Genomic DNA, 24,707 nt, shown 5'->3' on the forward strand with positions numbered 1-24,707 from the left:
CTATCAATTCAGCTACAGCAATTCACCTTTAAATGTCCCTGTAAGGCACATTAATTGCAGCTTGCAACCTTAAAGGGACACATTAAAATCACATACAGCTGCAAGTCAGATACAAATTTATATTATACAGGTAGAAATTTGAACACAGATCTACTGTTACACTTTACAAAAAAGAAAGCAAGTCAATCATTTCTACATAAACTCCCAAACCAAATAAAATTACTTTGTAGTGGGGTCTAGGTACTACTATTTTTTTTTTAAAAAAGTAGTCAATCTGATCTCCAAGCGACCCAAGGATCTGTGTCAAGACAATTAGTCTCTAAATAACCCATGAATTGATGGGACATGGTAAATCGCACGCAGCAGCATGTTAGCTGCAGATTAATGCATTGTGCATTATACTGTCCTTCTGCACCCTCCTACTTACTGTATACAGTGTCAGGGAGGTCTGCTGATACCTCAGGTAAACAGACCTGATCCACCTTAAGCAGAAGGCAATGATCAGGGCAAGCGATCAACTTCACTCACAATCAGGCTTGTTTTTTGCTGCTTCCAGGGCTTTTGAAACTAAAATAAGAAACTGGTGGGATTTTTTTTTAAAAACAAAGGATTGTGGTGCCATTCACTTCCCCTGATCACAGTGAAGCAAGTCCACATAGTTCAGCACTAAGATTTTCAAAGAAATATGGGATTAAGGATTTGTATTCAATGAGTAAAATGTGGGAAGTAAGGGAATTTAACCTTGAAGAAATCTTAAACATTTTAACTGGATTCAACTTTACTAAACAGGAACTAAATAATTAAAAACACATACAATCCATATTCTAGAGGCACAGCATTGAAAAGTAGAGATGTTTATGGTAAACTTGTATCAAACCCTGATAACACCAAACAAAGAGCATGATCTGTAGCCCCAGTCACCATATTATAAAAAAGCTAGAGGCACTGGAGAGGATACAAAAATATTTCTAAGAATGAGGACATGGGCATGATAAACAGGCTAGGTCTTTTTTCTTTTGAAAAGAAAAGGTTGAGGGGTGACTAGATAAAGATCTTTAAAATTATGAATGTTTCAGACAGTGTCAGAGAGGAGGATTTCACTTGTGGGGAAGAGCAAAACTAGAGGCCATCTACATAGGGCAGTCGCGAAGAAATCAAATAGGGAAATTGAAGAAACTGCTTTACCCAGAGAGTGATGAGAATGTGAAGCTTGTTCCTACAGGGAGTAGTTGAGGCAAATAGCATTTAACAGAAAATCTAGACAAAAATATTGGAGAAAGGAATAGAGGGTTATATTGATAGAGTTAGATGAGGAAAGATGGGAGGAGTCAAATGAACTGGCAACGAAGTGGTTTTTTTGTGACATTGACCTGTTTCACATGTTTGTAACGAGTAGTCAGATATCAGAAGACAAAAGCGAAAACCCTAACAGAAACTGGCAGCTACGAGTGACGCTGGTGGACTGATGGTAACTTTCACCTTTATATTTGAATAACAACCAGAGTTGGCTCGTGTAATTAGAGCAGCTCACTATAAATTTAATTCAAAGTGGAGATCCAAGTAGTGCTTTCTGCACAAGCATGTGTACACGCAGACCTCCTACAAATACAAGTGAAACCCTGAGAACGCCTACAAATATGAGCAGTTTCCTACCTTGGAACCTGTTGCAACTACAGGTACACCCCTGGGATCCCCTGCTCTAAACATTCAAAACACCTGGCCAATGACTCAAACAGGATAATAATGTCATTGCAGTCTTAAAGCAATCTCAATAAATGCCAGTAGTCAGGAAATTTGAAGAGTGACAGAAAGGCATCTAATGATCACAGAGCAAGTAACTTGTTTTGAAGGAACCAAACTTAACCTTTGACTCTGCTTATCCAGTATGGAGGACAGTAAGTGCGCCACAGCTTTGGAAAGTGTCACACCTCAGTTCCAGTTAGCTGTTTTGTTCTATTATCAGCTGCTATAAATGAAGTTAGCAAAAGCTGCAAGGTAAGCCATGAAGTGTGGGCATAGTATGCAACATAGGTTTTAAAACTGAACTCCAACAGGGTGTACAAAGGACACAGCGAAAAGTTGACCAATACAAGGAACACTGACTTTGAAGCAGGGACATAAAGTCTGAAACTAACAGGTCTGCTCTCTCCATAGATGCTTCCTGACAAGGTGAACATTTTCTATTTTTGTTCAGAATTTCCTGCGTTTGCAGTATTTTGTTCTTTTATCAGGAAAATCAGTTATTCTGAGCTGGAACAGTGCTGGATACACCGCAGTTAGCCTCAGCATTCTGGGTTGGGTGTCGGGGGAGGGGGAAGATGGGTAATTTAGAATGGTTAGAAAAGAGTCTAACTCACAATGAGGCCATTTGGCCCATCATGTCTATGCTGGCTCTCTGTAAGAGCAACTCACCTAGTCCCACTCCCCCCGCCTTTTCCTTATAGCGCTGCAAATCTTTTCTCCTCAGGTAATCACCCAATCCTCTTTTAAAAGCCTTGATTGAATCTGCCTCACCACACTCCCAGACAGTGCATTCCAGATCCTTGCTGCATAAAAAGTTTTTCTTCACATCACCTCTGGTTCTTTTGAAAATCACCTTTAACCGGTGTCTCTGGTTCTTGATCCTTCCACCAATGGGAATAGTTTCGCCCCATCTAACCTGTCCAGACCCCGAATGATTTTGAATACCTTCATCAAATCTCCTCTCAACTTTTTCTTCTCCAAGCAGACAGCCCCAGCTTTTCCACTCTACCTATGCAACTGATATTCCTCATCCCTAGAACAATTCTCATGAATCTTTTCTGCGCCATCTCAAATGCCTTTACATCCTTCATAAAGCATGGTGCCCAGAACTGGATACAATATTTCAGTTGAAGCCAAATAACTGTTTTATTCATCATAACTTTCTTGCTTTTGTACTCCATGCCTCTATTTCCAAATCCAGGATCCCTAATGCTTCATTAGCCTCTTTCAATTTGCCACCTTCAAGGGATTTGTGCACATTTATCCCCAGGTCCCTTCACTTCTGCACCCCCTTTAAAATTGTACCCTTTATTTTATATTGCCTTTTCTCTTCCATCGTCTTCCCTCAAGGTTTGTTCTTTCCCTTCTGCTCTGAAGCTATGAACTCTGGGATAGAATACAGTTCCTTAGGGATACTCTCACTTTGTCCAACTGGCCACTTCCTGTGTGAACTTAGACTGCAAGGCAGGGAGTTGACTGTGGGTATCACAGCAGATCATGCCCTCACCCAAAGTCTAAACATGAACATTTACACTAGGGAAAGGCTGGATGGAACCCTAACCCCTGAATCCAGGGGTTCAGTAGTTGATTTAATGTTCTTGATGCTACCCTGACCGAGAACAGCAATGACCAGAAACTGTAAATTGGGCTCTTGGTCAGTATGATTCAGTTGATAAAAGCACCACAATCATTTAGGAACCTCTTACCATCAGAAAGTTAAGATGTTCATTTGATCTGGTACACATAGTAAATGCTGGGCTTCCCATTTGATATCCACATAGGTCCATGCACCAAATAGTTTCACTGCAGAAGCTCTGCTCTTTAACCATATTCCCTCTACCCCAAATCAAGGGCTTGACAAGTTCACCCAGGCAAATTGTTCAGGTTATCAAAGAGTTCAAACATTCAAATCACTAGACAACACATTTAAAAATCGAGGAAGCAAGAATTGAGAAGTCAGGTAGATCTATACCACACAGGATAAAAGTTGGGAAAACAGTCCAAAAGAATGTGCACTGAAATAGATTATAAAATGGTTCAAGGGTCAACTGGATGAAGAATGGAGAGCCTGGTGGGGTTGAGACACAAACATGCTGGACTTCATAATCTATTCTTTCCCCTGAACAGCAATTTTTAAATGTGAGACTTGGAAGTGAAAGTTGAGAGCTTCTGGCTTTTCGGGATTGATTGTTAATCACTGGTCTTGACTACAGACTCGGAGAGACACTGATGATTTTCACTATGGTGACAAAGTGCTTGCAATTTAGATATTGTCTACCAATCTTAGATAGCTCAGCGCCCTCAGAAAAAGCAGAGTGTCTGGATTGGAGATTATACTGATTTGGGCGATCCCAAAGAAGCTCCATCAGTAACCCAGACTGCTTCTGCAGTGGGTAGAATTCAGTTTTCTTGTACTACTGTGGGGTCAGCTACTCCAAAGTTTTCACCAGAGTTCCAGCAATCATTGTCGAAATAAAAATGCTATGCAGGGGTAAACTTGAACGCTAACTGGCAAGGTTTCTTAGAGGGGAGCAGTGTTTAATCTCATCTTGAAACAGAATCTTACCTTAACTTAAAACTTATGTAGGTTTATTCCTTATGGATTAAAAAAAAGTCTCAAAATCTTTTCAGGGATAAGGGGGAAGCATAAAGGAAAGAGAGGAAGCAAAAGTGGATTGACAGAAGATAAAGTCTCACCATCTACACACTGCGACGTCTGCCAGGCCACCCACCTGTCTTTAAAAACCTGTATGGGATCCTGAGACTGGGGCAGGGTTGGGCGAAGAGTCTCCTAACGGGAAACCATCTGACTTTCTTCTTAGATCCTGTCACCACAATTACCAGCAATGAGTCAGTCATGAACAGCAACTCATACAAAACGGGGTCAAATCACAAAAAGCAAAGACAGAGAGACCATGGGGTATATTGTCCTTCAGCTATGAATGAGGGGGAAAATATCTACAAGATCAAAGAAGAAGTTCAAAACCCATTTCAAATTAAAAACTGGCTTTATTCCTACTCAATAGCAAATGAAGCAAAATATACCCACACTGTTCCTTTCCGTCAGCCTACAGACATTTTGACAGAGTAAATAAAGAGTAACTATTTTCAGTGGTGGAAGGATCAATAACTGGAGGACACAGTTTTAAAGTGGTTGACCAAAGAGCCACAGGTGACATGAAGGGGGAAAAAATTAGGCAGCAAGTTGTTGCAACCTGCAATGTACTGCCTGAAAGGATTGTGGCAGCAGTTCAATAACATTCAAAATGGAATTGGATAAATACTTCATGGAAGAAAATTTGCAAGGTTACGGGGAAAGGGCAGGGGCAATACATCTACAATGGGCTGAACGGCCTCTTTCTGAACTGCATGTTTCTATGTTCTGTCACACGGATAAGGCCAGCCCAGACAGTATAAACTACAAAAGTTGGAAATCTCAGATCAACAGAAAATGCAGGATATACACAGCAGATCACAATATTTTGAGGTTTGGGCTGAAGAGACTTTGCATATTGTTGGCATTTTCTGTTTATACAACCTGATGGGGAGCTCCTTCCCAATTAGTCAACACATATAAGAAGAAAGGAGAAGACTGGTGTTAACTCATGGGACACAAATTCAGGCCGTCTCAGGTTGAACCTGCTGCTCCTTCACACAGTTGCTTGCAATTCAAGGGCTTTGCTGAGCTACTGCCAGGAGGGCGGGCTCCCTTCTGAAATGACGACAGCTGTGCCAATATAGCCAAACCAGAAACAACAGAACCCTTTTCATAGTTGATCTATGAAGACCATGGCCAATGCTTCCCCTGCTCTACCCAGGTACCAGGTGAAAACTACAATCAAACACCAGTCTTTTCTATGAAAAGAGCTCACGAATAAAACAAGGGCATCAAAGACAATAAAAAGTTACTTTTTAGCAACTGATCCAGCAGCCACAGAAACTGGGAAAAGGGATTGCTCAAAGCCACTGTCCTTTACAGCAAGTTTAATTCTCTTACCACCATCCCCACAACTCAGCTTGAGTTTTAAAACCAGGCTTGTGCAAGGTGAGAGATTTAATTCTTGTTCTGACAGTATGTTGCAAAGGACTAGTCAGGATCCATTGAGAAATCAATACATTTTGTCATCATTCTCACAGATTCTCAGAGGCATAATGCAATTTATAAGCCCGCCACCATCCCTGCTTTGTGAAGTTTCACCAACTCTGTGCAAAAACAAAAGGGCGGTGGGGGGGGGGCAACTTGATCAGGTTTCCTTTTCAATCTGTTTTACCAGTGTGCGCTTTTGAAAGTATTACAGAAACAGCAGAACGTTGCTTACAAGTACTTAAAACAGCAATATTACCTTGGGTAAACAAGGTTCCAGGGAAAACAGGGTCTATTGGGTCTGTAAACATTGGGCTGGTTTTGTGGTCAGTGGAAAAGCAATAACACTCCCCACTGCCGCAAAGATCTAACAATTTCTACAGCACAGTTTCCCTTTGTCACACTGGCAGTTTAAACCTATCACCAAGCAAAGGGGGTGTCATGGCATTCAACAGCAGTGATGCCAGCAAGCAGGTAAGCAGCCAATCACATTGCAGTATTCTCACAGCAAACAAGGAAGTATATCCTTCACTATTTATTTAAGTTTTCAGATAACAAAATAAATGATTGGATAAAGGCAGCAGATAAAAAGATAAACAAAGTTTTTTTAAAAACACTCAAAAAATATAGAAGAGAAATTTGATATTCCACAAATATAAAATTAGATTTTCAGGGCCGGTGAGGGTGCTTAGCAGTATTTTGAAGATAATACACTGTTAATAACACAGTTAACACTCCATTCAACGAGGTAAATCTTTCAAGGGTGGTTCTTGTCAATTCAATTGATTTCCTATTCATTACTGTCTGAAAATGCCAAGAGTGCACCCTCTGGAAAAGTGTAGAATCACTGACAGTAACTTTGGCATTGCTCTGTTCACATGCAGACTCCAGAAGTTGCTGTTAGTTTCAATGGAGTAATGATGGTGAATGTTGACAGAATTATCATCAGTACCACTACAAAATCCAGGCCCTTTCATCAGCTTTCCCTCTCCTTCACTAAATAACACTCTCTGTCTCCCTGTCTCAAAATAAGCACGGGTCTTTCAGCATTGGTGAGACATTTCCTTCAGGATAAACGTCTGTTAACATTAATACATTTTCTTCCTCTCCTCCCTCATTTTCCTTGCAGTTCTCCTCCTAACTCTCCCCTGATGACATTAGCACTTGCTGGGGTACATCCCATTAATGTCAGAGGCCCTCAACCAAGTGGTCATTTCTATTTGTGTGTCAAACCATCAAAGTGTTGGCATAAATCAGTGCACATTAAAGCCAAACTCAATACTACGTGCACTCGCTTCCAGTGGGGGGAGTCACTGGACAGTGATCAGGAACCTTAACCCTTTTCTAACTGAAGGACTGGGAGACCTGATGCACTGACTGGCATCAGCCAATACTGGGGATTGGACCTTCAACCTTCCTATTCTACACTGCTCATTCCCCATTTTAACTTTGCTCTAGGGGTGTTGACACCTCAGTGTCAATAGGGAGCTCTCCATTATAGGAGGTACTATCTTTCAGTTGAGACTTTAAACCAAGGCCCATCTAGCCTCTCTGGTTGATGTACAAGATCCTTTGGCACTATTCAAAGAGCAGCAGGGGTGTTCTCCACAATGTCTTGGTCAATATTTATTCTCCAACCAATTAAAAACAAATTATCTGGTCATTTTATTTCTATTTGAGGTTATGCCACTTGTAAATTAGCTGCTTCATTTCTTGCATTACAACAGTGACTAGACGTCAAAAGTAATTAATTGACTATGCAGCACTTTGGGATGCGTGGAGCTTGTGAAAAGTGCTACATAAATATGAATGTTTTTTCTTTATTGCAGCACACTAGGACCAACACAGGGCATCATAGAATTTCTGTGTGTGGATGATTTAAGTGTAGCAAGCTTATTCTTGCATGTCCATTGGATAGTTTCTGGCCATCAGATCGGGCTGGAGGACTGCGGAAGCTCCACTTACCCTCTTAGCCACACAGCTTAAGGGACGAGTGGTGAAAAGAGGAAGAACAAAGTCTTTCCCCCAAAAATGTCCTTGCCATACACACTACCATTTGATGCTGTTAAGTTATTTGAGAGGATGATGTCTTTTAAAATCACTTTTTAAAAAAATGCTTGAAATCCTAATTACTGTAAACAGAAGCTGCTTTCAGATTAATTCTCCCCTGTGTTAAGCAGAATTGTTTTATGGAAAGAATGTTATAGCTAGACACTCACTAATCCAGGGGGTTGTCAATTCCCTCTTTACTCATCCCTTATCCATCAGCAGAAAACCAAGCCTTTGCCCCTGAAGGTGAGCATGCCCCTCTCTCATATCCAGTCACAAATGGACATAAAAGGTGGAATTTAATGGAAAAAGTCACATCTAATATTTCCCCTTCTCTCAAAGAGGACGACTACAGGGGACAACACAAAATTCCATGCACTTCAACTCTCTGGAGGGACTTCACTTCTTTCCACTTGCTCCTTACACTTACAATTTCAATTTGCAGCCTCAACCAGCCTTTACAATGCCTCCCTAGTTACATTGTGTGGTTTTGCTAAGTCACTTCAGAAGGCAGTTAAGAATTAACCACAGTGGAGGAGGATTGGAGTCACATAGGTCAGAAGTAAGGACAACAGGTTTCCTTCCTAAAAGACATTGATCAGCTGCAACAATGGTCATTTTTGCTGATAACAGTTTGCTTACTTACAAATTAAAGCCAAATTGAAATTCTCAACCTGCCCCGGTGGGATTTGACCTCATTATTTCTGGATTCTTAGTCCAGGACTCTGCATTAGTCCAATAACATAACGACTAAACTAGCATACCCAATATAAATATGAAAATGGTAAATCCCAAATTAATACCCAACTATTGGAAAGCCTATCATTTAAAAACACTGACATGTATCCTCTGAACAATTCCTTTCAATAATATCCTTGACTGCTGGCTATGATTCTAGAAATAAAGTGGTGATACAATTGCTGAGCTGGCCTGTATGCATGTAGTTTTCAAGTGACACATCATTTGTATAGGAAACATGCCAGCAGTTATTACTTTGGTGAAAAGCAACATGAAGAAGAGGAAAATTTAGTTTGGAGCAGTGAGCATTAAGTACTGATGGGGGACCAATTGTTCTATAGCAGCACTGCATATAATTACACTGCAGTTGAATGGGCATGCATTTTATATTGGGAACAGAGTTAATATAATGTAATTTAAAAACAAAATTCCAGTGACACCTAGAATTTGCCAAAGCCCAAGGATCATCATATTGTAGGATTAACCTAGGCTTTCACTTGTACTGGTTGGGGCCCAATATGGGTAGAGGAGGTGGAGGTTGGAGATTATATTTCAGAAAACATCCGATCTTTATTTGCAAGAATGAGTAAAGCTATAGTCAGTGTGCTGGCAACTCTCAGGATGGTCAACTGTTGGGTCTGGTTAGTACAGCATGTTTACTGAACGTTTCAATTCATATTTCTAAAAATGGCTGCCTACAATTCAGTATTGTGACTTCATCCATTAGATCACTTCACCTTTTGGGGAAATGCTTTGAGCCTTTGCAATGCCATAAAATTACCTGGGTGGTGGTGGTGGTGGGGGGGCGGGGGGTGGTGGGGAGATCTGTTTCCCATGAATACCGTCCTGCTTTGGTACCAGAAGGAATTTGTCACTAACATTTTTTATGTTTCTCTTAACAGGGGAACAGGAAAGAGATTGCAAAAAGTTTCCCACAGTCAGATCGTCTTTCTGTCAACCTGCACGGTTGCTAATTCAAACATTATATCAGGTTAGGTGCTTATATAAAAAAAAATCCAGAGAAACTTTTCCAGTGTTTTTTTATTCTTTTCATTAGCAGCATTCTTTGGTCAGGGAGGCTGGCCAGTAACTGGGTCCTACTTCACTGCTGCTTTGTGCTGTGTTTGCTGGCTCTTGATGGATCATGGTTATGCCAATACACTCAGCCAGTACTGGTAAACTTGCACTGTAAATTCATTTGAGCTAGAATGCTCACTTACAAAGAGGGCCATGGTGGGACAGAACAAATATGGATGGAAAGCAGTGGAACAAAGGAGGTCATTGCTGATGTTGATAAATACTAAGAGTTGCTATACAGTACTATTCTATGTCCAGTAATGGTTACAGCTGGAAAACGTGGCCTGGCTCAGGCAAACAATGAAGACTCGTTCTACCACCTTCCACTATAATCCATTCTTTCTCAGGATTTAAACTGCAGAATACTTCTTTACTGCTTACAAAGTCTTCCCACAATTCTTGAGTTAACTTGATCTCTATTTTTCCCCAACTGCTTCAGTATAAAGCAACAAGTGAATCCTGCCCCATCAGTTCCTTTCCCGGATCGATTATTTCCCATTTCCCACCCCAACACTTACAACACTAGCTTGTACTCTGGATGTACAATTCAGCAGACACTGAGTATTGAGGATTAGGGGTGGTGACCAAAAGAGTGATTCAAGAGGCAGGTTGGAAGAGGAAGAAAAAGGCACATGGGTGCAGGCAGTGCATTCCAATGTATGGGGTGGACGTGGAAAGAGATATGGGGTTGGCCTGTAAAGGAAGCCAGAATTGGAACAGCAGATGACATATGCAGGAACACTGAGCTGAATAAGTGAGTGTGAAAGCAGAGTGACTTTGATTGTTCAAGGATTTTGAAGAGGTAGTGGAAGGCTATGGTGAAGATTTAGTAGAATGATAGAAGAATAAGAAGCAATGGTTATAAAGGAAGGATTAAAATATTGAGGCTATTTTCAATTCAAACACAAGAGGTGGTTTACAAAATAGAGGTCTAGTGTTTGTCAAATCAGTATCAAGGCGGCATGGACTGTATCAGTAGAAAAAAGGCAAAAGGTAGAAATCTGTTCATAGAGGGATATTGGTGGACTCAGCAGAACAGTGGTTTTATGTTACCAAATTAATAATCCATGGGCTTAGATTTATGATCTAAAGACAGGAAGAGATCCAATCCCACCAAGGTAGCCAAGGAATTTAATTTCAAATAAGTAAATCTAGCATTAGTAATGTTGATCCTAAAGTTACTAGACTGTCATTAAAACCCATCTGGTTCACTAAAGTCCTTTAGGAAAGGAAATCTGCCATCCTTAACATGTCTGGCCTATATGTGACTCTAGACCAGCAGCAATGTGGCTGACTCTTAACTGCCCTCTGAAATGACCTTGCAAGCCAGTCATTTGTATTCAAGAGGCAGTTCACCAACTCCTACTCATGTACAGTTAGGGATGTGCAATAAATGCTGACCTTTCCATCAATGTCCACACTCCTCGAATGAATAAAAGAATGTGGAATATTTCACCACATGTGGACATTGAGGCAGAAACTGGAGCATTGTTTAAGAAGGAATTGGATGTACATTTGAAATGGAAGAATACTTTTTTTTTAAAAAAATCAATTTTGGTGCTTTCTGCTAGGCCTACAACACTCCAGGATCTCTGCACACCTCTAATTCCAGTCATTTGCACATCAAATTTTAACTGCTCTACCATTGGCAGCCACGCCTTCAGCTGCTTGGACCCCAAGATGTGAAATTTCCTCACTAAGCTTCTAGAATCTCTCAAACTCTCTTCCTTTAAAATGCTCCATAAAAGGTCTCTCTTTGATCAAGCTTTTGGTCATTTTTCCTATCATCTCCTTACGCAGCTCGATGTCAAATTCTGTTTAAAACCACTTCTGTGAAACGCCTTGGGACACTTTACTACATTAACAAGGCTATGTAAATGCCAGTTGTTGTTAATACAGGGAGTACAGAAAACAGCCCGAGAAGAAAAGCTAGCTTCAACATAAATCTTGTCGAAGTACAGAGGCCCGAACAATCCCCATCCACCACTACTCTCCTCCGTCTGGCTGAACTTGTTCTCACACTGAACAAATTTCTCCTTCAACTCCTCACTTCCTCCAAATAAAAGGTGTGGCTATGGGTACCCGCATGGGCCCCAGCTATGCCTGTCTCTTTATGGGGTCTGTGGAATATTCCTTGTTCTAGTCCTACTCCGGCCCCCTTCCACAACTCTTTCTCCGGTACATCGATGATTACTTCGGTGCTGCTTCAAGCTCTCGTCGGGACTTGGAAAAATTTATTAATTTTGCTTCCAATCTCCACCCCTCCATCATTTTCACGTGGTCCATCTCTGACACTTCCCTTCCTTGACCTCGCTGTCTCAATCTCTGGTGATAGACCGTCCACCAATATCCATTACAAGCCTACCAACTCCCACAGCTACCTTGAATACAACTCCTCACACCCCGCTTCCTGTAAGGACTCCATCCCATTCTCTCAGTTCCTTCGCCTCCGTCGCATCAGTTCCGATGATGCTACCTTCAAAAACAGTTCCTCTGACATGTCGTCCTTCTTCCTTAACCGAGGTTTTCCACCCACGGTGGTTGACAGGGCTCTCAACCGTGTCCGGCCCATCTCCTGCGCATCCGCCCTCACGCCTTCTCCTCCCTCCCAGAAACATGATAGGGTCCCCCTTGTCCTCACTTATCACCCCACCAGCCTCTGCATTCAAAGGATCATCCTTCGCCATTTCCGCCAACTCCAGCATGATGCCACCACCAAACACATCTTCCCTTCACCCCCACTGTCGGCATTCCATAGGGATCGTTCCCTCTGGGACACCCTGGTCCACTCCATCATCCCCTACTCCCCAACCCCCACCTATGGCACCACCCCATGCCCACGCAAAAGATGTAACACCTGCCCTTCACTTACTCTCTCCTCACCGTCAAAGGGCCCAAACACTCCTTTCAAGTGAAGCAACATTTCACTTGCATTTCCCCCGACTTAGTCTACTGCATCCGTTGCTCCCAATGCGGTCTCCTTTACATTGGAGAGACCAAACGTAAACTGGGCGACCACTTTGCAGAACACCTGCAGTCTGTCCGCAAGAATGACCCAAACCTCCCTGTCGCTTGCCATTTCAACACTCCACCCTGCTCTCTTGCCCACATGTCTGTCCTTGGCTTGCTGCGTTGCTCCAGTGAAGCCCAACGCAAACTGGAGGAACAACACCTCATCTTCCAACTAGGCACTTTACAGCCTTCCGGACTGAATATTGAATTCAACAACTTTAGGTCTTGACCTCCCTCCTCCATCTCCATCCCCGCCCCCCCCTCTGTTTCTTTCCCCTTCCTTTTGTTTTTTTTTCCAATAAATTACATAGATTTTTCTTTTTCCCTCCTATTTCCATTATTTTTAATTATTTTTAAATCTTTTATGCTCCCCCCACCCCCACTAGAGCTATATCTTGAGTGCCCTACCATCCATTCTTAATTAGCACATTCGTTTAGATAATATCACCAACTTCGACACCTATGTGTTCTTTTGTTCTGTCGTCTGTGACATCTTTTGATGATCTGCTTCTATCATTGCTTTTGCCTACAACCACACCACACCCCTCCACTTCTCTCCTCCCCCCCCCTCCTGATTGATGGGTAGGAAGCAGCAGATACTTGATGGAGGAGCAACAGGAAAGTAAGAGTATCAAGCAGTATGCCCTAGGTTTGCTGTTGAAACCATTAATGCTCAGACTTGGGCATGGATACTCAACGAAAGGTGGAACCTGATCTATTTTGATGAACAAAAGAGAAAGCCATTAAGCGACAGAAAGGGTGATAATAGAAAACATGATAAAAGCACGAGCAAGGCCATGCAAAAGAACTTGTGCAAGAAAAAAAAATGAAAGAGATCCCTTTTTTGTCATTGCTTTAATCATTTGATAGAACTACCGCAAAATGTATAAACTAATTCAGCAGACAGTAACTGCCAAATCAAGAATTACACAAACACCATCAAATCTCCTGTGACTCTGGTCAGAGCATGTTCTGCATAGTACAAGCAGGAAAATTGCAGCATGGAAAACATATCATTCATTGACTCATGTATAAATTCACTTTTGGTTAATAGCATCAATTAGGCTTGGTAGCTAGGTTACAAAGTCTAACTGATATTAAGTGAACAATGGTGAGTTTATACATAGGTCAATTAAGAGGTTGCAGATGCCATGGCTCTAACATTTCTTTTATTGCTGGAAAATGTGTCTATATTTGCCAAATGACTACTTTTTTTATACTGCCCCCTATATGACACAGAAATGGTGATTAGGTAGCATTTGACAGGCAAGACAGGAAGCGCAGCACACAAAAGTTCTATGTAAATACAAGCAAATCTCTTGTGGGATTATCCATGGTATGAGAGGTTACATTTTTATAACAATAAACATGTTATCAACAAACTGACTGTGGAAAGTGTTACAGGGAACGTGACACTAACAGGGATTGCATGCCAAACTCACTACTTGTAATATTAGAGATACAAGGTCTATGTACAACTAGATATTTAGCAGTATATTCCACACATTCACCCTTTGTGTAAAGAACTTAAGTAGAGGGGCTCAAAACTATACAAGGTTTTGATAAAGTAAATAAAAGGATACAGTTTCCACTGTCATAGAGTTATAGGGTCATAGAGGTCTACAGTACAGAAAAAGGCCCATCGGTCCATCGAGTCTGCGCCGGTCAAACAAGTACCTAACTATTCTAATCTCATTTTCCAGCACTAGGCCCATAGCCTTGTATGCCATGGCATTGCAAGTGCACATCCAAACACTTCTTAAATGTTATGAGGGTTTCTGCCTCTACCACCCTTTCAGGCAGTGAGTTCCAGATTCCCACTACTCTCTGGGTGAAAAAAGTCTTACTCACATCCCCTCTAAACCTCCTGCCCCTTATCTTACATCTATGACCCCTGGTTATTGATCCCTCTACCAAGGTGAAAAGTTCCTTCTGTCTACCCTATGCCCCTCATAATTTTATACAACTCAATCATGTCCCCCCTCAATCTCCTCTGCTCCAGGGAAAATAATCCCAGTCTATCCAATCTCCTCATAACTAAGACTCTCCAGTCTAGGCAACATCTCGTAAATCTCCTCTGCACTCTTTAGTGCAACCACGTCCTTCTTATAATGCGTATTTCAAAACTGCACGCAATACTCTAGCTGTGGCCTAACCAGCGTTTTTTACAGTTCCAGTATAACCTCCCTGCTCTTATATTCTATGCCTCGGCTAATAAAGGCAAGTATCCCATATGCCTTCTTAACCACCTTATCTACCTGTCCCGCTATCTTAAGGGACCAGTGGACATGCACACCAAGGTCCCTCTGATCCTCAGTACTTCCCAGGGTCCTTTCATTCATCGTGTATTCCCGTGCCTTATTTGTCCTGCCCAAGTGCATCACCTAACACTTATCTGGATTAAATTCCGTTTGCCGCTGATCAGACCATCTGACCAGCCCGCCTATATTCTCCTGTAATCTAAGGCTATCCTCCTCACTATCTACCACCCCACCAATTTTCTTGTCATCCACGAACTTACCATCAACCCTCCTACATTCTACGTTGGCATTCTACACTGGCAGGCCAGTCAATAACCTGAGAATACAGATTTGATAACTGGCAGAAAGGCTGATAGGAAAGAGGTTTTTTTAAAAAAAATACAATGTGTTGTGATTTGGAACATACTGCCCAAAAGGGGAGTGGAAGCAGATACAATAGTAACTTTCAAAGGGAATTGTATAAAAGGAGAAATTTGCAGCTCTATGGGCAAAGAGTAGAGGAGTGAGACAAAGTAGATGCACCTTTTAAAGAGCAGTATAAGTATAAAAGGACAAAATGGCCACCTTCTGTGCTGTAGGATTCTATCATTCTAATTCTCACACTCCCATCATCCTGTCCTCGCCAGACTATGCGACAACAGTTTTCATTCCAAGTTCCCATCTTTACTTTCACATCACTTTATGGCTAACCTTAGTGATTTTCTCCGGCCTTCTGTCTCTGTATACACCCTTCCAACACTAAACACCTCAACACTCACTTCAACTACTAGTTAGCCACTATACTTCCAGCATTTGGAAATCCTGAAGCTGCCAGCTCCACCTGGTCACTTCTCTCTTCTGCCTTAATTTTCTCATTCTGACTTCTCAATTTCTCTCTATCCCCATGCTCAGCGTCCATCGTGTCTCTTCCTTTCTTACTGTAAATCATGTTATCTTTCTGTATGCAAAAACCATAACACAAGATTTTGGAGATTGTGCTGTTGCAATCCTGATGGTTTTACCTTGAACTTTACATAAGAACCAAAACTAGGATCGGGGGAAATTATACATCTCTGAGCTTGCCCCACCATTCAATAAGAACATGGCTGATCTTCCCAGCATAACTCCACTTTCCCACTCTCTCCCAATATTCCTTCATTCCGAAACCAAAATCTGTCTACCTCAGCCTTAAATATACTTGTTTTGGACTTGATTTTCCAGACAGATTTCTCATTAGAAAAATCATACCTTATTTACAGGCTGCAGCAGAAGTTACATGCTCCATCAAACTCCACAACTAGAAGGACAACTCCAACTCTAAGATTTCCCATGCTTAGAGCTGATTCGTTCACACTGTCATGTGATACCATACAGTGCAATAAGTCTTAAAGCTAGAATTACTACAATACTCAATGCTGGAGTAACCACAATCCTCTGGGGGACAGAATTCCAGAGATTCACAATGCTCCAAGCAAAGACATTTCTCCTCTTCAGTCCTAAATAGCCAACCCCTTATCCTCAGACTGTGTTCCCGTATTCTAGCCAGGAGAAACAACCTCTCATGGTCTGTATTATCAAACAAGCTCGGAATCAATGAGATTACCTCTCATGCTTCTAAATTCAAGAATACAGGCCCAGTTTAATAAGCCTCCCATCATAGGACAACACTCTTATCCCTGAAATCAGTCTGGTGAAAGCTCACTCCATGACCTCCAAGGCAAGATAATCCTTCCTTGGTTAAGGAGGCCAAAACTGTGCAAGTACTCCAGATAGTTTCACAAAAGCTCTATATAATTGTACCTATATATGCATGCCATTTATATACACAATTTGACATAATTTTGATGGTGGTTACTGATATCCATTGCAGTTCCACCTATTTATGAATTCATATTTAGAATCTAAACATGACTGCATGCTATTTGTACTATAGCACTGTGCTACCTAAACAAAACAAGTATATAACCATTAAAACATTTAAATTTGGTGCATTTATGGGCAAGTTTATATAATTACTCAATATTTAAAATAGGTATAGTATGCACTGGTATCTATATACCAATGCAGAGTGTGACTGGACAGTTACAGCTATTTACATATGCTCAGTTCTCAATTTTCATGAATGCATCTTGCATACAACTGAATATAAAAGAGAACTCAATGACCATAAAGGACACCAACTGGTTTATGGATTCACAAAAAAAATCTAAGCACTGCTAGTTTAGAACTGATCATTGGTATTTAGAAGTGGGCATTAATAATGAATTATTGGTAAATATCTTCACGGCTGTGCAGTGGTTGCCGGCTGGGTGCAGTACTCACCAGGGCTGGACCAAGCCGGGAAGCGACCCTGTTTTGATGACAGGTCATCGACCTGAAACGTTAACTCTGTTCCTCTCCACAGATGCTTACTGAACCGAGTGTATTTCCAACATTTGTTTTTTTTGTATTTCAGATTTCCACCATCCACCGCATTTTGCTTTGTAAGGGGGCTCGTTACAACTCATTTTATAATGTATATGCAGGTGTTGTTTGGAAACAACTGTATAATAAAGGGAACCGAATGCCGATAAGAGACACCAGGTGTTTAACTTATTGTTTTGTCCAACAGTTCCCAGTTGGTCACATTCAGTTATCTCTCTGCACATTAGCGGCCCGTTATTAGCGAATGGATGGGTTGGTTGCTCTGACTTAAGCGGACACTGACCTGGCGGCCCGGCCTGCGGCCTCCCGGTTACCTTCACGAACTGACTGAGAAGAGGCGGCTCCGACATCCCCGCACAGCGGCCGGTCCCGGCAGCGGCCGCCGAGCGACCCAACAACCGGGGGAAATAAATCCCCCGCCACCCCCTCCTCCTCCTCCTCCTCCTCTCCCTCCCCTCGCTTCAAAATTAAATTAAAATAGAGAACCCGACGCCGCCTCGCACTCAGGGTGCCGAATATTAAAAGCCGCCGCAGTCCCCGCCGCCTCTCCACGGCCAAACTCAAGCTCACATCCCGCTCTCCCCTCACAACACAAACAGGCAGCAGGCACAACCAATCACCAGCCCCCCCCTCCTCATCGGCTCGCCCAATCGCCGCCCACCTTATTATGAGGTGAGCCGATTCAGTGATTACCAATCGAACTCCAAGTTAACTCAACGTCGCCCTTAAAGGGGCCAATCCCCCCAGCCGAGGGAATGTAACCGATCACCGAGATCATCGTTCAAATTTGTCCTTGGTGCAAACGATGAGAATACTGGACCATCTCCAGTGGCGTTGCGCATACAAAGACTAAGTGTCACCTTTAGGTGTAGTGTAAAAGAATTTATATCTGTACAGCATTTCTCACAACCTCAGCGCGACACCAATACGCTTTACAGCCGATGAATTGCTTTCGAAGTGTGGGCACTCCTGTAACGTAGGGGAATTCAGCAGTCACATATCACACAGTAAGATCCCACAAACAGCAACGAGATAAATGATTCATTGTTTTAGTGATGTTATTTGATGGATAAATATTGGAGAGGATTCTTTTTCCTGCTTTTCTTTGAAATAGTGCCTCTGGGTCTTTTACACCCACTTAGAGGGCAGACGAGGTCTTGGGCTAAGCAAAGCACAACTCTGGAGCACTTCTTCAGTACAGTACAGAATTGTGAGTTTGCATTATGTGATCTTCTGACATTGGAGTTCTTGACAGGGAAGATGTGTGAAGACAACAAGCTGCCTCACCACGCCTGGATAGGAAACCCAGACCATGGGTTGCTGCTCCTGGAAGAGCTTCAATGGATCCTCGCTGATTCAAAGGTGAATAATGGCCAGCTTACTGAGATGCCATTAGGGTTGCTAACTCGAGTTGGATGTATCTTTGGAAGTTTCATTACATGATGTACTGCCTCCCACGGATCCATTTCCATCATTGGCCATTCAACAAATCCATTTTATAACCACATCAATTGAAAAGTGAACATATTATTTATGAATCAATAGCATGATTCCTGATTGCCAACCCACACTTTTTCCCCCAATTCCTATTTTTATAAGCAAGGGATGAAAATGTTCAAAGAAAATGAACAAAAATGTGTTGGTTTTATAATGCTCCTATGAGTTTCTCCTGGGTTCCACACAGCAATACCTTTGATCTCAGTTGTGGCCCAGTGGGTAATAATTTTGCATGAGTCAGAACTTTGTTGGTTCAGGTCCCACTCCAAGATTTGAGCAAAATAAAAATCAAATCTTCTACTGTATTGCAGTACTGAAGGAGTGCTAAACTGTCAGAGGTGCTCCAAGAGGCCCATCTTCCATCTGGGTGGATGTAAAAGTCGTGTGCATTTTTGAAAAGCAGGGAGTTCCCTGCTGTCCTGAGCAATATTCATCCCACAAACCATATCACAAAAATAGATTATCTGGCCATTATCACATTGCTATTGGTGGGAGTTTGTGCAAACTGGCTGCTGTTTTTTTTACCTTACAACAGTAACTACACTTCAACGGTATTACATTGCATATAAGGTACGTTGGAACATCCTGTGTTTGTGAAAGGTGCTGTATAATTGCAAGTCATTTTTCAATTCCTAGACTCTGGGCAATCCTGGAGGGTTGACAATTCTGGAACTGGAGGGCAGTTGGGTCCACGGGACTCACCTCAGCAATGAAACAACTTCAGGACAAGAGAGGAAGACAAATAAAACTGAAAGTGTCTTAAGAATTCTATACCAATTTTGTTTTGGCTTATGAAAAAATTCAATTACCTGTTAATGTAGGTTGCTCTTTTTCTGAGTTAACGCACTCATTTGAAGTGAAACAATTATTTTCCTAATTTTATGTCACTTATTGTTTTAGAAAATGTTTAAAGAAATTTGTAATTTGTCTCTATATTTCATTCTGCTGCTACAGATTTCCCCGTGTTAGCCAGTTGCGGTTAAGGTTTGTGCTCCGGAACATTTGTTGTGTGCACATTGTAGCCGGTGGGACACTGATCACTGTCGGATCAAATATGGCAGCGGCCGGTAGCAATGGTGATTTTCCATCGCCCAACAACAAAAATGTGGCTGAGACTCCACAGAAAGTGCGGCAACTACTATCTGACAGCATCGCGGAGATGTAAGTCAGAGCCTCGGAGTTACTGATTCTTCCACTAAAATTTACTGCGCGGAAATTGCTCCCTGTTGGTCCTGGGCCCTGGGAATGACTGACAACCTCGCCTGGTCTCATGGACCCTTCCCACTGGATTTATTTCAAGGGATTGGTTTTCACTAAAATTATTTAGGATAGTAGTCCTTCTAATAGCTATTAAAGCGAATTACCATTGAGGTTGAAGAAGCCGGATCCCAAGCACAGCCCCGCCGGCCCCAGCCCCAGCTCCAGCCCCCCGGCCCCAATCCCCCCCACGCCCGGCCGCGTCCCCCATTCCCCCAGGCCCCCCGGCCCCAGCCCCCAATCCTCCCCTCGGCCCCAAACCCCGCCCCTGGCCCGCGGCCCCCATCTCCCCCCCCCGCCCCCAATCCCCAATCCCCCCCTCCCGCCCCGGCCCCAATCTCCCGCCCCGGCCCCAATCCCCAATCCCCCCCTCCCGCCCCGGCCCCAATCCCCAATCCCCAATCCCACCCTCCCGCCCCCCCGCCCCGGCCCCAATCCCCAATCCCACTCTCCCGCCCCGGCCCCAATCCCCAATCCCACCCTCCCGCCCCGGCCCCAATCCCCAATCCCACCCTCCCGCCCCGGCCCCAATCCCCAATCCCACCCTCCCGCCCCGGCCCCAATCCCCAATCCCCAATCCCACCCTCCCGCCCCGGCCCCAATCCCCAATCCCACTCTCCCGCCCCGGCCCCAATCCCCAATCCCACCCTCCCGCCCCGGCCCCAATCCCCAATCCCACCCTCCCGCCCCGGCCCCAATCCCCAATCCCCAATCCCACCCTCCCGCCCCGGCCCCAATCCCCAATCCCCAATCCCACCCTCCCGCCCCGGCCCCAATCCCCAATCCCACCCTCCCGCCCCGGCCCCAATCCCCAATCCCACCCTCCCGCCCCGGCCCCAATCCCCAATCCCACCCTCCCGCCCCGGCCCCAATCCCCAATCCCACCCTCCCGCCCCGGCCCCAATCCCCAATCCCACCCTCCCGCCCCGGCCCCAATCCCCAATCCCACCCTCCCGCCCCGGCCCCAATCCCCAATCCCACCCTCCCGCCCCGGCCCCAATCCCCAATCCCACCCTCCCGCCTCGGCCCCAATCCCCATCCCCCCTCCCGCCCCGGCCCCAATCCACCCCCTCCCGCCCCCCTGCCCCAGCCCAAATCCCACCCCCCTCCGCCCCAGCCCACATTCCACCCCCCTCCGCCACAGCCCAAATCCGCACCCCCCACCGCCCCAGCCCAAATCCCAGGTCCATCCCCCCGCCCCAACCGCCCCCAGCCCACCGCCCCCAGCCCCAATCCCCAGTCCACCCCCTGTCCCAGCCCCAATACCCAACCCCCAGCCCCAGTCCCAAACCCACCCCCCCCCGCCGCAGTCCCAAACCCACGCCCCCGCCCCAGCTCCAATCCCCATTCCCATCCCCCCGCCCCAACCCCACCCCCTCGCCCCAACACCAAACCCACCCACTCGCCCCAGCCTTAATCCCCAAAACCACTTCCCCCCCCCCGCCCTGGCCTCAAGCCCCAATTCCACCCCCCGCCCCAGCCCCAATTCCATCCCCCAGCCCCAACCCCAAACCCCCCGCCCCAGCCCTAATCCCCAATCCCACCTCCCCAATCCCATCCCCACCTCCCCAATCCCACCCCCCCTCCCCAGCACCAATCCCCAATCCCACCCCCCCTGCCTCAGCACCAATCCCCAATCCCACCCCCCCACCCCACCCCCGATTCCAAACCCCCCACCCCAGCCCCCATCCCATCCCCAATCCCACCCCACTGGCCAAGCCCCAATCCCCAACCCCCCGCCCCAATCCCCAACCCCACCCCTCTGCCCCCGCCCCATCCCCAACCACAACCCCCCCGCCCCAATCCCCACACGAACCACCCCGCCCCAATCCCCCTCGCCCCCGCCCCAATCCCAAAACCCACCCCACCCCCCCGCCCCAACCCCAGCCCCAATCCCCAACCCCAGCCCCCCGCCCCAATCCCCAACCCCAGCCCCCCGCCCCAATCCCGAAACCCACCCCACCACCCCCTGCCCCAGCCCCAGCCCCAATCCCCAATCCCCAATCCCCAACCCCAGTACCCCCGCCCCAATCCCCAACCTCCCGCCCCAGCCCCAGCCCCAGACCCTGCCCCTGCCCCAGCCCCTGCCCCTGCCCCAGCCCCTGCCCCTGCCCCAGCCCCTGCCCCTGCCCCAGCCCCAGCCCCAATCCCAATCCCCAATCCCAATCCCGGCTGTGATCCCAGCCCCAATACCGAATCCCGAACCCAACCCCCCGGCCCCAATCCCGAATCCCACGCCCCCGCCCTGGCCCCCATCGCCAATCCCACCCCCCGGCCCCAATCCCCAATCCCACCACCCCCCCCCCAATCCCCAATCCCACCACCCCCCCAGCCCTGGCCTCAATCCCCAATCCCACCACCCCCCCTGCCCCAGCCCAAATCCCACCCCCCCTGCCCCAGCCCAAATCCCACCCCCCTTCCAGGCAGAACTACGCTGTTTTTTAAAAAAAAATAGTGCCTTGGGATCTCTTATGCCCACCTGAGACGCCTTGCTTTAAGGGTTCGTCTGGAAGAAAGCACCTCCGACAATGCAGAGCTCCCTCGGTACTCTACTGGTCAGTCTGGTTTATATGCTGAAATCTCTGCAGTGGAGCTTTAATCCACAATTTTCTGTCAACTGTGGGGCCTGCTAAGCCAAAGCTGACACTTAACTTCTCTCACCTCGGTCACAAAAATAAACTAAAGTTATTGCAATTGCTGAGCTAGTAAAATGACCAGCATTGGGGCTATTCAGTGTAAGGTGAGCAGAAGTGTGTTGGTATCTGATTATTATTATCATTTGTTCCCTAGTGATCAGACAAGTTCTATCTCTGAATCACCTGATGGCAGTGATTTACCCAGATCGCCAGTTCCCTGTGACTCTGCTAATAAAGAAGCTTTCTTCTCACGGGTTGAAACTTTCACGATATCCTTCAATGTTGTCACTAAATTGTAGTGGTGAGAATGCAAAATCTCGGTGCTAAGTGTGAACACTCAATGGTACAATTATAGATTCCATCCTCCTGCACGAGTGTAGGGAGCATTTTTTTTTAAATTCAATCAAGGGATGTGGGCTTCGCTGGCTTGGCCAGCATTTATTACCCATCCTTAATTACCCTTGCAATGCCTGGGTGAAGTGCTTGTGGTTACCAGACCCTTGTGGGAATTCTTTGAGTTGTTGAATTAAGAGTATTGGACAAGAAGTGTATTCACACAATATTAGTACTTGGGCGTAAATCTGATATGTATGTCTGATATTTTTGGTTCAGTTGCCTGGAGGAGGCTTGTCCTGAAGCCTAAATATGCCATAGACCAGTTGAAATAAATGGCCTATTTCTGCACTGCAAATTCTTGTCATTGGATTGTGTTTAAGAGCAGAAAAGCCTCCCACCCTCCAATTTCAGGTGTGGTAGTAAGTCCTCCCCTCACCCCTTCCTCCTCCCTCACACCCCCTCCTCCCTCACCCCTCACCCCCTTCCTCCTCAGCCTCCTCCTACCCCCTCCCCCGTACCCCACTCCTCCTCACCCCACTCCCCCTCCTCCTCCCCCTCACACCCCTCCTCCTCCCCTTCACCCCCTGCTCCTCCTCCCTCACCCCCCTGCTCCTCCTCCCTCACCCCCCTCCTCCTCCTCCCTCACCCCCCTCCTCCTCCTCCCTCACCCCCTCCTCCTCCTCCCTCAGCCCCCCTCCTCCATCACCCCCTTCCTCCCTCACTCCCCCATCTCCTCCTCCCCCTCACCCCCCTCCTCCTCCCCTCACCCCCTCCTCCTCCCCTCACCCCCCTCCTCCTCCTCCCCCACACCCCCCTCCTCTCCCTCACCCCCTCCTCCTCCCCCTCACCCCCTCCTCCCCCTCACCACCCTCACCCTCCCTCCTCCCCCTCACCCCCTCCTCCACCTCCCCCTCCTCCCTCGCCCCCCTCCTCCCTCACCCCCCTCCTCCCTCACCCCCCTCCTCCCTCGCCCCCCTCCTCCCTCACCCCCCTCCTCCCCCTCACCCCCCTCCTCCCCCTCACCCCCTCCTCCCCCTCACCCTCCTCCTCCCCCTCACCACCCTCCTCCTCCTCCCCCTCACCCCCCTCCTCCTCCTCCCCCTCACCCCCCTCCTCCTCCTCCCCCCCTCCTCCTCCTCCCCCTCACCCCCCTCCTCCTCCTCCCCCTCACCCCCCTCCTCCTCCTCCCCCTCCTCCTCCTCCCCCTCATCCCCCCTCCTTCCCCTCACCCCCCATCCTCCTTCCCCTCACCCCCCTCCTCCTTCCCCTCACCCCCCCCTCCTTCCCCTCACCCCCCTCCTCCTCCTTCCCCTCACCCCCCTCCTCACTCCCCCTCACCCCCCCTCCTCCTCACTCCCCCTCACCCCCTCCTCCTCCTCCCCCTCACCCCCCCTCACCCCCCTCCTCCTCCTCACTCTCCCTCACCCCCTCCTCCTCCCCTCACCCCCTCCTCTCCCTCACCCCCCTCCTCCTCCTCACCCCCTCCTCCTCCTCATGCCCCCCTCCCCCTCACCCCCTCCTCCTCCTCCCCTCCCTCCTCCTCCTCCCCCTCCCTCCTCCTCCTCCTCATCCTCCCCCCCTCCTCGTCCTCCCCCTCCCTCCTCGTCCTCCCCC

General features: G+C 46.4%; 2 protein-coding genes across 10 annotated transcripts in view; one reads left to right on the plus strand and one right to left on the minus strand.

Annotated features, from left to right (window-relative positions):
• The window catches only part of klhdc10 (kelch domain containing 10), a 40,620-nt gene extending 22,841 nt beyond the window's left edge, over positions 1-17,779 (minus strand). For 4 of the 5 annotated variants that reach the window (XR_005944924.1, XR_005944925.1, XR_005944926.1 and 1 more), the window contains exons 1-2: positions 17,651-17,775; positions 4,476-4,568 (exon numbers count right to left, since the gene is read on the minus strand). Coding sequence is in view for 2 of the 5 variants with exons in the window: in XM_041203467.1 (XP_041059401.1) it covers positions 4,476-4,568; positions 17,651-17,717 (160 nt within the window). In the remaining 3 variants the exon portion in view is untranslated. Of the gene's footprint in view, positions 1-4,475; positions 4,569-17,650 lie in introns of all 5 variants that reach the window. The other variant, XM_041203468.1, reaches the window with a different exon arrangement.
• Positions 17,780-18,168: 389 nt separating this feature from the next.
• The window catches only part of zc3hc1 (zinc finger, C3HC-type containing 1), a 32,447-nt gene continuing 25,908 nt past the window's right edge, over positions 18,169-24,707 (plus strand). Inside the window, exons 1-4 of one of the 5 annotated variants that reach the window (XM_041203645.1) lie at positions 18,171-18,374; positions 18,482-18,729; positions 19,819-20,025; positions 22,912-23,026. In XM_041203645.1, coding sequence (XP_041059579.1) covers positions 18,680-18,729; positions 19,819-20,025; positions 22,912-23,026 — 372 coding nt within the window. In that variant the 5' untranslated portion in view covers positions 18,171-18,374; positions 18,482-18,679. Of the gene's footprint in view, positions 18,730-19,500; positions 19,682-19,818; positions 20,026-22,911; positions 23,027-24,707 lie in introns of all 5 variants that reach the window. The other 4 variants (XM_041203646.1, XM_041203648.1, XM_041203647.1 and 1 more) reach the window with 4 other exon arrangements.

The sequence above is a fragment of the Carcharodon carcharias genome, chromosome 13 (assembly GCF_017639515.1).
Source record: "Carcharodon carcharias isolate sCarCar2 chromosome 13, sCarCar2.pri, whole genome shotgun sequence".
Lineage (NCBI taxonomy): Eukaryota > Metazoa > Chordata > Chondrichthyes > Lamniformes > Lamnidae > Carcharodon > Carcharodon carcharias.